This window comes from Mercurialis annua, linkage group LG1-X (genome assembly GCF_937616625.2).
Source record: "Mercurialis annua linkage group LG1-X, ddMerAnnu1.2, whole genome shotgun sequence".
Taxonomy (NCBI): domain Eukaryota; kingdom Viridiplantae; phylum Streptophyta; class Magnoliopsida; order Malpighiales; family Euphorbiaceae; genus Mercurialis; species Mercurialis annua.
Window position 1 is genome coordinate 58196339 of NC_065570.1, and position 14521 is coordinate 58210859.

The window sequence follows — 14521 nt, forward strand, 5'->3', positions numbered from 1 at the left end:
ATAACCATCCCTAGAAGAAAACGTGTTAATTTTTTTTATATTATTTTAGTTTTTTTCCGTCGAGGAGGGTCGGCTGACCCTCCTCGACCCTCCCTGCACCCCTGACAAAAAATATAGGAAAAAAAATAATTTTAAAATTTAGAAAAAAGTATAGTAATTTCGACCTAATATCAAAGATATAATACTTTAATTTAATTAAAATTTTAATATTTAAACATTGAATGTATAATTGTATTAAAAGTTATAGAATTTTATTATTTATATATTTTTATTATGTCCAAATATGAGTTTACATAAATTTATCGATATTTATATTAAGACCAAATTATGAGCATTAGATTAAAGAAAATGAATAGTAATCCTTTTGAATCTTACCGCTTTAAACAAAACGAAATGGAATGTTGAACAAAAAGATTGGCGGGGTAAAATGGAGCATGAATAAAATGGATAAAAGAAGACAGATAAATATTAAGCTTAACCTATTATATTCGCCTTTAAGAGTTTTTATTTCTTTAGTTGTTCTCTGTACTTTCGAATATAATGTAATAAATTCCTTCGATTCTTTATGCAGATTTTATATTTATGCAGATTTTATACTTTCGAAAATAGTTTTATTTACTTTTTGAGAGTGTCCGACACTTCCGCACTTTTATAAACAAAAAAATTACATAAAAATATTTTTGAAAGTATAAAGATCAAGTAAAAAAAACAAATTATTAAAAGACAGTAAAGAAAAAAGAGAATGTACATGGATCTTAGGATAAATTTTGCCTAAATATTAAATAGTATGTGTTTCAAACGCGAATTGAGAGTGGGAGAGGGTGAGGAGGGGTGAAACTGGTACGATTTCGCCAAATTGTGGATTTGTTTGATCAGATTTTATAAATTTGGACCTTTTTGATATTTAGTACCAAATTCAGAGGTGAAATGATGAAGGGAATAGAAGAAGAATGCAAAGCAAAGGGGAAAATAGATCTACTTCTTCCCATCATCGTATCATCTTTGAAACCCCATTATGGTTTCGGTTTGGGTAATTGAAGAGAGAGACACTGATGTTGACGTGTCAATAGAGGGTGTGGCCTATGCAATTCCACGTGGACCCCTATACAACATGGCATCCTCCCCCTCTTTAATATCTAACAATATCCTATCTATTTTGTACCCTTTCTTTTTATGTGACCCCAAACAAAGAAATAAAGAAGAAGAATCAAAGGAGATGCAAGTTTGTACAAAACTAAGAAGATAATAGAAGAGTAAAGGAGGCAAAGAAACATGTTTTAATGTCAAAAAAAATTATTTAAATGATGATCAACACTAAGAAAATTATTTAATATATTTTTATTATCTATTTTAAGTTAGATATTGATATAAATAATTTTGATTGTAGTACATAACATAATGGAGTTTAATTTATCTTCTTTTAAAACAAGTTAATGTGTTTTAAAAACCTCAAAAAATTAACTAAAATATTTCATTCATCATATAAAAATAATAAAATATAAATAAATTATTATGGCCCGGGAGAGTAACAGATAATGTAAAATTATAATGCTATAAAATCCTAATTATAAAAACCAAACGGTTGAACCAAAATCCAAACAGTTGTTTGATCCAATTAATATTGATATATCTTGTTGAATTTGTTGAACCAGAAATTCAACTGATTAGACTATAAAGCATATTAAAATTATATTTTTAAATAATTTACTGAATCGATTGAATCTGTCGCGCAACATTGTGGTCTTTTAGAACGAATATGAAAAGTAATGTAGTATTAGAACTTAACAAGGTTTAATAATTTGAAGAATCTGTTTTAATATTAAATAAATTTAATTCAACTTCTAAGATTTTTTAATTCAAAAAAAATCTAAATATAATTTTAAAATAGTTTAATATAATTAAAATAAAATTTAATTAATAGAATATTATATTTAGTACTACTTTACGTATTACGAGCCACATGCATAATACATAATGCGAAACTGGTATATAAAAAAATACGCAGACTCATCTTCTTATAGAGATATTAATAAAATAGCTAAATAAATGTTTTTTTTTTGAAACTAGCTAAATAAATGTTTTTAATTTGTGTACAACTTAAGATTTGTGTCAATAAAAAGCAATCCAAACAGGTCCTAAGTTGATTCTGTTAGGCTTGAAGAGAGCAATGCTACCTTCGTCTCCCGTTTGCCGACAGGCCTTGTATGGGCCCACTTAACATTTCTATTCTTTTTTTTTGATTTTTTTTTTGAGATTTTTTTTTTTTTGATTTTAGAAAGTATTCATTGCAATTGGCGTCATCATCTTCTTGTATTGGTCCATCCAACGGCCTTATTTTATCTGTATTGTGCAATGGGACCCACTTTAGTTTTGATAATTTCAACGTTTGTGGGGGCTGTCATGTCATATCATATGCTCCTCCTCTCTTCCTTTTTCCCATCCCATACCCACCACCAATCACTTCTTTTAACTTTACTTCCCATTATCACACATTAATATATTCTAAGTTTAATTATTTAAAAACCACACACCTTAATTTTTTTTTTCGTATATACCTTAACATAAAAAAAATTTCATTTATACCCTAATGTATGTATTTATATTTCACCTCTACCCCGAGACACTAAATTAACCTCTTTTCATTTAAAAAAAAGTTTAAAATAATCCTTCATTTAGAGAAAAATTCATTTCTAATTAAACTCTAATTAACTTAGGTATTTTAAACTTTTTTCTTAATAAAAAGAGGTTAATTTAGTGCCTCGAGGTAGAGGTGAAATATAAATACATACGTCAGGGTATAAATAAATTTTTTCCTAAGTTAGGGTATAAACGAAAAAAAATTCAAGGTGAGTGGTTTTAAAATAATTAAGCCTATATTCTACAAGTACTTTGGTCCAATTGGTAAGTAGTTTGGTCCAATTGATAAGTAATTTTGTGAATGTAGAAAATTTCTGTTGACAGACTCACTTAATATATCAGATGTGCGACGCAGATCGAATTCGAATTAAACAGCGCGAAACCTTGAAAATCGGATGGACAATCAAAGAAAATATATATTCTACAAACTTCTCCTTTTTATCTTAAAATAATAGCTTAAAGTTTATTATAATTAAAATAATATTAGCATTATAATTTTAATTAATATTCAATATTAATATAAAATAATAAAATGTATTATTTTAGGTGGTATCAGAATAGTAATAATATTAATTGTTGATATAAAATAAAAAATAATTTTTAATTTTATTTAAATATAATCTAAAGTCAAACAATTAATAATTTTTTCCAATGAAGGGGTTAGTATTATATTTTGATCTTTAAAAATTAAAGCTAAAAATATAAAAAGGTAATTTATATTTGTACTTCATATTTTATAGTACTATTCAAATAGTTATTTCTTTTTTAATTGTTCATAATCTATATATTCTATAAGTAACAAAACAAAGTTGCAACATCTGAAAGTAGAGATCTCGACTTTCAAATTCTACCCCGCACAAGATAAATTCAAAATAGTAAAAAAATTATCCATTGAAAATAAAAAAAATGAGAAATAGAGAACATAAAATAACTTTTAGAGTGAGGCAAATATATATTTTTGCATTTAAAATTTTCTAATGACAAATCAAATATATTTTACATCCGGAATCCTATGTATCTGGAAAAATTCGATTACAGTCAACCCTTTAATAATAATACTATAAATTAATAATTCTAATAATTAATAAAAATTTAGATAAATAATTTCGTTTCACGTCGTATAATTGATAATTCTGTTATTTAATAATTTGTAAATTAAAAATATATTCTATATAAATATTAATTATCAGACAGATTTTTCTAAAGAAATATATATATATTTATATATAAACATAATGAATTAATTAAATTTATATATGGGGCATAATAATATTATCCAATACTTAATTTTATTGCTTACTAAAATAAATGGCTTTTTATATACCTAGTTGAACTTGAAAGTTATTTTACTTAATAAATATAACTTCTTGATAAAAAAATTTTATCAAGTTGATATTTTTTGAACTTAATATAAAATTATTTCTTCTATATTGAGCGATAATGAAGTGTATTTAGTTGGATTTTTTTTATAATACACTATTAATATTATGTCTACAAATGCACATGTTTTAAAATATATTTTATAATTTTTTTTAAGTTTTTCATATAAATTAATAATTAATAAAATTTTAATATACCATACTGTAGGTAGAAACTTATAATTCCAAGAATGGTAAACAAAAGATATTCCAAAAAAATTATAAATGAGTTTTTCATCAAAAAGAAAGAAAAACAATATAAATGACTGCTTATATTGTCCTAATGTCCTTTTTTTCGGAAGATACTAAACCTTCATTAATGAGATAAAACGACTTACAAAGTCTCGAGTCTAGTCACACTATTTGTGCTAGCGGGTTGTTATAAAATTCTCTATCTCTAAGGGCTTTTTTGGCAACTCTATGTGCCACCCAATTACAATTTCTTCTAACAAAAAAAAAGGAACAACCTTGCAAATTCTCACACAGTTTCCTGCAATCATTCAAGATAACATCACAATTGCTATCTAAATTTGAACCATACTTCATGGCCTCAATGATACCTTTGGCGTCACCTTCAAAAATTGTATTCTGCAACCTTAGTCTCATTGCCAAATTAATACTCGCCCGTAAAGCTAGAGCTTCCATCAAAGATGGAGTGGCAGCATGTTGGACGTAGAACGCGTAGGAGCTCAGAATCTTGCCTGCAGAGTCCCTTGCTACACAAGCTCCTGAACCGGTCCTGCTAGCGGCGATAAACGCACCATCAAAGTTTATTTTGGTAGCAAGAGGAGGAGGAGGTTGCCAACAGCTTGGAAGAGCTTCTGGGTTAGGAGCAGCAGGTAACCTTTCCACATTAGTTGCCTGCTGGAATTCATGATAGGAGTACGCTGCTTCATTGAGAACCTGCCAAAGATCTTTGAATTCATCTCTGAAAATCATCGCATTCCTGGCTAGCCATATTGACCAAAGGACCCATGCTGCCTCCTGGATTAGCGCTAGTCTTCCTTCCATTTTTGATAGTTTCTCCACCAAACTAATCCAACAGGTCACAAAGTCTGTGTTCTCGGAATCAACTAAGTCATTCCCTTTTTTCCACCCCGACCAAACCACCGAAGCAAAAGGGCAATGGAATAAAAGGTGGTATGTCGTCTCCGAATCCAGGTACCGAGGGCAAAGTTCTGATCTAGTGGCCATTCATCTATGGAGGTTTCTGTTTGTTGCCAGACCCTTGTTTAATGCTTTCCATAAGTAACATTTGATGTTAGCAGGTAATTTTATTTTCCAAAACCGTCGCCAGTCAAAGGATGTGGGATTTTGGGGACTAACTGACATGTTATTTGCTGAACTAAAAGTGAGGTGATACGCCGAACGAACCGAGAAGAGACCATTCTGGGTGTGATGCCAAATCTGCCTATCTTGCAGGCCCGTGCTACTGATGGGGATTTGCAAGATTGTTGATGCATCCTCTTGGCCAAAAATGGAGCGAACCAAGCCTATATTCCAGCTGGGAGTATTACCTTGCATTTGGTGACATGGTATCTGAATCGTAGGAGGAAGCACTACCTCCGGCGAGATAGTAAACGGGGCATTAGTTGGCAGCCAAGGGTCTTTATGAATAAGGATATGCTGCCCCGTCCTACATTGCCATCTGACTCCTTGAGTTAAGATTGATTTCCCTTTCAAGATACTTTGCCAAGCCCAAGACCCGTTGGAGTGTGATTTTGCTTCCATGAACGATGTGTGAGGAAAGTACTTCCCATTTAGAACTCTCGTGATCAAGCTCTCCGGTTGTGTTTGTAGCCGCTACCCTTGCTTTGCGAGGAGGGCTTTATTGAAGTGTTGTAAGTCTCGAAAACCAAGTCCTCCACTCTCCTTAGGTTGGCACATTTTCTTCCATGAAATCCAGTGTATCTTCTTCTCCCCTTTCTTCTGACCCTACCAGAAATTGGAGATGGCTTTATTTATTTCTTTATGGACGCTGTTGAGTAGTAGAAAGTATGACATTGTGAACACGATACTCTTTATTAGGACCTCCCTTCCTCCGTGAGATAAGAGACACCCTTTCCACCCCGCTACTTTTTGCTTAACTTTAGTAACGATATCCTTGAAAGTGTCTGTTTTTTAACGTGAAACTAAAGCTGGGAGCCCTAGGTATTTATCCTGCCTTCCTACGCATCTGACATTCAAAACCCTTGCTAAATTCCTCTGGACATCTATGGGGGTATTGCGACTGAACACAATGCTCGATTTGGTGAGATTTACCTCTTGCCCAGAAGCTTTACTGTCACAACCCATTTTCATGAATCGCGACCGGCGCTAGGGTATGGGTATGGTTGTACCAAAACCCGAAGCTAGCCTTACATATAACCTTATAAATACATAACCTGCAAGAAACCAATGCTCGGGGTCAACCGAGACTTCAGCCTAGTTCTAGCAGTTCATAAAATACAACATTTATATAATATATGGTCGATCAATTACGAGTCTCCAACATAGCATAAATATTTAATAACCCAAGTTATTATATTAATGTCAAAACAACACTTAAATCAATAGAATAATTCTGATAACAAGTATTAGACAAATACGATTTCTAATTACTTCTGCGGTCTAAAAATAAAATCAGTTTAATAGTTTTAATAAAATAAAATAAACCTCCGAGGAAATAAAGAATCGGAGACCAGCTGACTCGCTCAAATCATAACCCTGGAAAATTTGGGAAAACAACGGGGTCAGATATACTGAGATGAGTTCATACAACTATTTACATTTATTAAGTGAAAACCTTTAAAAACCTTAAAACATTTGTAAAGCATTTTACCATTATGGATAAGCATTGAAACCCTAAACCACAAATATCTAAATCCAGTTATCGTGTCGGTGAGACGTATCTCCATAACCGGTCCCCGACTGTCACTCAAATAAAACACGTGAGTCCCAGGAGACGTATCTTCCACCGGCGCCCTCACTAGGTGAGACGTATCTCTAACCTACCTCAAATACCATATATGACCATACCGGTGCGCACACAGTCTCGATGATGCCCATCGAGTAGCCCGTTCCAATTCAGATCCATAATGCCGAAAACAATTCAAAATCTGTTTATACAATATATACATATATACAAAATACAATTTACTTAATAAAGCGATAAACTCACTGCTTGCTAATCCACGTGACAACTTCGCAAGCAATCGAATCATGGTTCGTCTCCGAAGTACGAACGGTCGACGGGTCTAAACAAGGTATAAATAATAATTAAAAACATACCCTAACTCTAAAGAGTACTAGACACCACATAGGACTAGCACAAACGACAAGTCAAGGTAAAGCCCATCAAAATAAACACAATACTCAATAAAATAACAAGCCAACAACAAGTCATGTTAAGTTAAGTTCCCGACCTTTAAAACATAAACCGGAGTGGGCAAAAACCCAAATCAACTTTATTTCAAATAAGTGATTCCAAGGTAGTGAGTCAACTGAGTCATCACTATGCTCAATTTCTTCCCACATGTCAGGCGACCAAAGTTTAACCCACCCAAAACCAATGTATAAACCAAATTTAAAAATCTGGAATATCTTTACAATAATATTAACTTGAAACAAAGGAACTCAACACTTAACATCACTAACAATCCAATCGTAACAGCACGCCAACACTTAAGCCAACACTTGGCAAAAGATTATCCAAATAAACACAACGTGTTAAATCACTTTAAATAGATACAACAATGATTATGAACACTTATAAACTAACCAATTCAGATTTGAAATTACCTTTTTAATCCACTATCAAAACAATGGTAACTTATCTTAACTTATAAACGATTTGTCCAACAATTTCCAATTCAATCAATTAGCCCAACGTATTAGAACTATCAAAATAACCCTTTTGAAAAGATAATTTCCAGCCACATTTATATGCCTTTAAAACATCGGATTACTTATAGAAACCTACAATTTAGTACCACACTTAAGTCTAGCCAATGATCTCAAGTCACCCAATGTAAGATTCTTAACTAGCCACCTATTACCAATTTATATACGTATTTCCAGATTTTTATAGAAAGAGAAACATAATTTAATTCATAACCACATACCAAATCACATAGCCCTTAGTCTAAACAATGATTCCAAGCTAATCAAGTAAGAACATCAACAATTAACAACAACACCCAAAGTATGAAATCTCAGATTTCAATCAAGTCAAAACAGAATATACAACATGCTATATCACCCAAAGCAATAAAGTAAACCAATATCTAACAATCTCTACAATTCAAAGCAAAGGATTAGAACCACTAACCTCTTGAAATATATTAATAATGATCCAATAGAGAAAACCTAGAAAAATAATAACTCAATTCAACCTATAGCAACATATAATAGAGAACAATTAATAAGAAATCGATTGAATGAGTTTTAAGGGATTAAATGTTGAAATAGTTGATTAAAATACTTACAATTGAAGAAAATAAGTTGAGGAATCAATAGGAGATGATAATCTGAGAGTGACAGCCGCAATAGGGTTTTAAGAAAAGTTCAAAATTGATTTAGGTCGAATAAGGTGGTATTTATAGAAAAACGGCGAACTGTACAGTGCAAGTTGGCGACCGCGAACTATAGTTCGCGACCGCAAAGTAGTTGGCGACCGCTAACTTTTCTGCCCAAGAAGGAAAAAATGTGAAATTTGACTTTAAGCTCAGAATCGATCCGATGACCCAAACCACACTCAAAACATCATAAAACATCATTCAAGAGGTCATGAACCTTCAAACCATGTTTTCGAGAAGTCAAACCAACTCAAACAAATCCAAGGTATATTGGAAAGTTCATCGGAACTAGCCGGAAAAACACGGGGTATTACATTTACAGTACACCTGAAGAGTCCGCGAAATTGTGGCTGCCTGACTAGTCGTGGCTCCAAAGAACAGTAAGGCATCGTCTGCAAAGAGCATATGAGACACTCGAGGACTACAGCGTGATATCTGAACTCCGGTGATGTTGCCTTCTACCTCCGCTTGGCTAAATAAAGAGAACAGGCTTTCCAAGCATAGGAGAAAAAGGAGTGGTGAGAGCGGGTCTCCTTGCTGAAGTCCTCTAGATGGCTTGATGAAACCATGAGATGATCCATTGAAATTGAGCGAATAGGAGACCGATGTTATACATCTCATAACCCACTTTATCCATGAGTGGTGAAAACCCATTTTTCGCATAACTCGCTTGATGAATATCCACTCCACCCTCTCGTAAGCTTTACTCATATCAAGCTTTAGAGCTAGCTCGCCAACTGTGTTCCCCCTTCGTGTTTTGAGGTGGTGTGTTATTTCATGAGCTAGTAAGATATTGTCGGAGATATTCCTCCCTTTGATGAATGCGCTTTGGTGCTCACTAACGAGATGTGGCATGAATTTTTGAAGGCGGGTGGTCAAAATCTTCGAGATGATCTTATAGAAGATCGGGCAAAGGCTTATGGGTCTGAGATCGAACATTGTTTTTGGGTTTTGTACCTTCGGAACCAAAGTAATAGTGGTATGGTTAAGGTTGGTAGGGAGATTACTGCCTTCGAAGAAACTTCTGACTGCCCCACAGATATCCCCACTGATCATACTCCAATTGGTTTGAAAAAACAGCCCTGTCATCCCGTCTTGTCTAGGCGCTTTGTTCGGATGGATACTGAAAACTGCTTTTCAAATTTCTGTGTCTGAAACAGCTCTAGTGAGGCGCAAATTCATGTCTCTACTAACTGAGGAGCGTATACCTGCGGTTGTTGCCCCTATATCTGAGGGATTGGATGTAGCGTAGATTGAACGGAAGTGTTGAATGGCTATGTCTGCAATTTGTTGCTGCTCCCGGCGAAGTGTTCCAGAATTATCCAATAGTTGTGTTATGTTGTTCCTTCTTCGTCTTTGTATGACCTTTGAATGGAAGAAAGAAGTGTTTTTATCTCCCCATTTTAACCAATCAACTCTTGCCTTCTGTTGCCAGTAAATTTCCTCCCTATTCAGCTCTTCGGTTAGCGAGGATTCCACTCTTCTGATCTGATCTACATTTATCACATCTCAGGAATATACATATAATAATTTCAGAAATCTATAAACACTACGCAGCTTACAGCTACAAACACCCTCAATCTAATTTTTATGATATAAATTTATAAACTTAACCAGGAAAACAAAAATAATGCTGAATATATAAGGAGAGGACTTCTAATTTTTCTCGGGTAATTTCGACCTATGTTCCCTGACTTTTCATTTATTTCCCATTAAATCCTTCATTTTATTTCGTGATAAGAAAATCCTTACCATTTCAATAAATATGACGTAAAAGTCCTTGCGACACTTTTGCACATTTTCCATCAAAAAATGCTTAAACTCATGGCTTATTTTTACCCACCAATTCCATATTACATTCTCTCTTTCACTACCGCGAAATCAATCGTGACAAATATAGCTATCAATTATAAAAAATAAATAAATGAAAACAACTCAAATAACCCTTTCTTTTTAACATTGTTGGAATAATCATTTATTTATATTTATGTGGAACCTGACATGATGAAGGCATTATTTGAGCCTTTTCTCTTTTGAACGCACCTCTTTGCTCATATTTGTTAGTCTCAATATTACTCTTAATGCATATATGAGATTTTCCCTTTCGAATGTTCAAAAGCCATTTAAAAAAATTCTGAAAGTGAAATTTCATGTGAGATTAATGAGTAGGGCATCCTCCAATTGATCTCATACTCTAAAATTCAAATGCGAAATCACGTAAAAGATGAGGTTTGAACACTTCAGGGACCCAAATGTTAGGCAGTATAGTAGAAAAGCATGCACTATATATATTGGATCAAAAAAGTTAATACACAAATTTAGTTTTTAAATTCAGTTGAGCAATGTTCTGACTACTTTTTAAGTGTGGAAATATATTTTTGGTGGTGACTTGAGCTTGTCACGTTTATTTATGTCTTTAGACACGTACAAGGAGTAGTCAATCTCTTCTTTGAACAAACAAAAAAGGTAGTAACTACACTAGTGTGTTTTTGACTTTTTATTCATTTATAAATTTTGAACAAGTTTTTAATTTGTTTAATAAGAAATAGAGTCTAATGAACTCGTAAAAATATAAAACTTTTCACCATCTAAATTATTGTAAGATTCATGCCAATTATTGAATTTCTGATACAAATTATCGTGACTGTTATCGGATTGGTATGCGCAGCGGAAATAAAATCATTCGATGAATATTAAATTATGGATTTGATCAAACAAATAATAATATAGCAAAATAAATAAATAATAAAAGAGATTTACGTGTTTCATCAATTACGCTTTTACATCCACGGGCGAACAAATCGAGCGATGCACTAATCATCAAAACGAGTATAAAATTAGTGGAGAATCACTAGAATGAGAACATCTCTAATAAATATGGCCTTAGAAAACTAATGAAAAGGAGGAAGCGGCAACTAGTTCAACCGGAGGAGGAATAAATATCAGGTTCGGAACTGTAAAATATAGGACCCATAAAATGTTTAACTCTTTATACGTAATAACGTAAAAGGGTAGATTAATTTATATTACTCACATCACACACATTCGTTTTTTTTCTTATTCACATCAATATTTAATTTACATTGTGTGTGTAGTTCTTTTAGTTCAATTTTTAAGATGAATAGGGTAGGGTGTATATAGAAAACAAATTCTCGTTATAGCGTTAGGGGTACTAATTCTAATTGGATTATATTTTCTAATTGACCAATAATAATAAAATTATCCTTCATCCAAATACTTCACCAATATCGTTTTGATACAAATAAAATTTTAGGCATTATTTCAACATAATTTTCAATATATGAAGATTAAATAAAATTCAAAAAATATTGAACCCCAACAAGTACATTAATGAATTTATGTTTTTTTTAACTATGTAACTATTAAATTCATTTTAAAGTAAGAGTAATGATATTTGAATAAGTGTTTCAAAACCAAATTATCCAAAAAAAAAACAGTATTTTCATGGCTCAATTGATTCAACTAGTTAAATAATATCACATAAAGAATCATACGGTTTTTACCGTTTAACCGGTTCAATAACTTTTAGTATTTTTTATGGTCCAAAGAAAGTGAACTGCTTTGTTATTTAAAAAAAGAACAAATCGAACTAATTTGTAATTCTCGGCCGAATCGTTGAACCAGCCGGTCCAGTTTGATTTGTGAAATACTAGAGTTCGACTTTATATGTTTATTAATAGAAAAGTCATTCACTCAACCAAAATCAAATCAAATTAATTTGTATACATATGTTGACCAGCAGTAGATAAAAACAGCTAAATATCTAATTATAGACCTCACAAGACTTTTTGTTTAATGAATAAACCTTGAATTAAAAACCTACAAGTGGCTAAAAAAACTTACGACTCACTAGTTTATTTACTATAAAAACTACGATTCTGAAAAAAGATAATACTATAACAGATTAAAAATATAAAATACTTTTGAAAATATCCACGTTAGAATATGAAAAAAGAAAGTCATGACATTTGTAGTAAAGTGCCGCTTTCACAGACCTGCCAAAAATTAATTTTCAACTTTGGTAATCTTTTTTTTTTTTTTTTTTTTTTGTCAAAACTTTGGTAATCTTATTTAATTTAAATTTGTCATTATAAACACATATTAAAATTATGGGTAATTTTCACTAACGATTAATTAAAATTGATTAGAATTAGGTGGGATCAATTAGGGTTAATTAAATATCCCACTTCTTTTATTTGCAGAGGGATGACACTGTTACAGTTTGACAAAATTTCAATTTTTTTCAACCAATTTTCATAAAATTGACATTTTCATGAATTGATATTGTTCCTTATATATATACTAGTTTCGCATTACGTGCTATGCACGTGGCTCGTAACGTAACTCGTCAATGAACATATTAGTAAATTTATTATAATTATATCAATTTTTTTATTTATAATTAATATTAAATTAGTTAAGAATTTTTTTAAAAGTAAATATAATATATTCGGCTATTAAATTTTTTCCACACTGAATTTATTCTTTTTTTGGTCTATAATAAACTTAATTAAATAATTAATTTAATTTTATTAATAATATCTTTAAAAATAATAAGATAGAAATTTTAATAATATTACTAAAAGATAGGTATTCCTACTAATTTGGAAACAATTTAGTTATTTTGTACATATTAAAAACTAAATTGGTGATAATTTAGCTACCTATTCTAATTAGGACTTTAATTACAATATGGAGATAATTTAGCTACCTATTCTAATTAGAACTTTAATTACAATAGTGATTAATTAAATAACCAATTAGTTAATGACTATAAAACCTTCATTTAGTAGTAAACTGAAAAGGATTATTCGGTAAATTTGCCTGTCCCCCCCCCCATCCGTGCTTTTATATATAGTATAGATAGATATATGTTTTCGAAAAAAATACTATATATATAAAAACACGGACGATGGGAGATATAGGCACATTTACCTATTAACTCTTTTTAAATTATTATTAATTGATTGTTTAAATTATGGTTTAATGGTAATTTATTAATTATATAATTAAAATATTTGTTTGACTATTATTACTGGAGAAGAATTCATCTAGAATAAAAAAAATTAGACTTATTTATTTGTTAAACATCACTATTAAATAAAAATCGTATTAGATAATAACTTACCTTTCTATATAGAAAGTCTTTAATTATAATCATTCAATGTGAGGAACAACAAAAGTAGGAATTTTCGCAAAATTGCTATCAACCTCTAACCATATTTAAAGCGACAAGTATTACCCTTCCTTATTCCACACAAACCTAACCTATTTTACATATAACTATACTATTAGGGGTGTCAAAATGGGTTGGCGGATCGTAAACGTGTCATGTCGATCCATTCTGTTGACAACACGATTAGGGTTAACACGAATACGATCCGTTTAACTAATCGTGTTAAAATCTTCAACCCTAACACGACACTAATTTTAAACGAGTTACATGACACGACACGATTAACACGTTAAGATAAACGGGCAACACGATCAACACAATTACACGAATAACACGACACAACTAACACGACCCATTTAACATTTAAAAATATTTAAACCATAAAAGTATGATTTTAACCTTAAATTAATCAATTAACACTCTAATTATAAAAATTTAATACAAAAAATTTTACTTATGAAATTATACCTATTTTATTTATATATTATTATAAATAATATAATTTATAAACGGGTTAGGCGGGTTAGATGAGTTCGTGAGTCAACCCGTGACACGACCTATTTATTTTATGTCATAAACGGGTTACACGTTTATGACACGAACCCGCTAAACCTCAACTGGGTATTCGCCAAATTTACGTGTTAGGCGAATTGTGTTATCATGTCATAACCCAATTTGACACACCTATATGCTATGAATAAAAACAAGCACTT

The 14521-nt window shown here is 31.5% G+C and overlaps 1 protein-coding gene across 1 annotated transcript; it reads right to left on the bottom strand.

The window, feature by feature from the left end:
- Positions 1 to 4409: 4409 nt before the first annotated feature.
- LOC126673834 (uncharacterized) lies at positions 4410 to 5249 on the bottom strand. The gene has a single exon (XM_050368140.1). It carries the CDS (start codon positions 5247 to 5249, stop codon positions 4410 to 4412), a length of 840 nt encoding a protein of 279 aa, XP_050224097.1.
- Positions 5250 to 14521: the final 9272 nt, after the last annotated feature.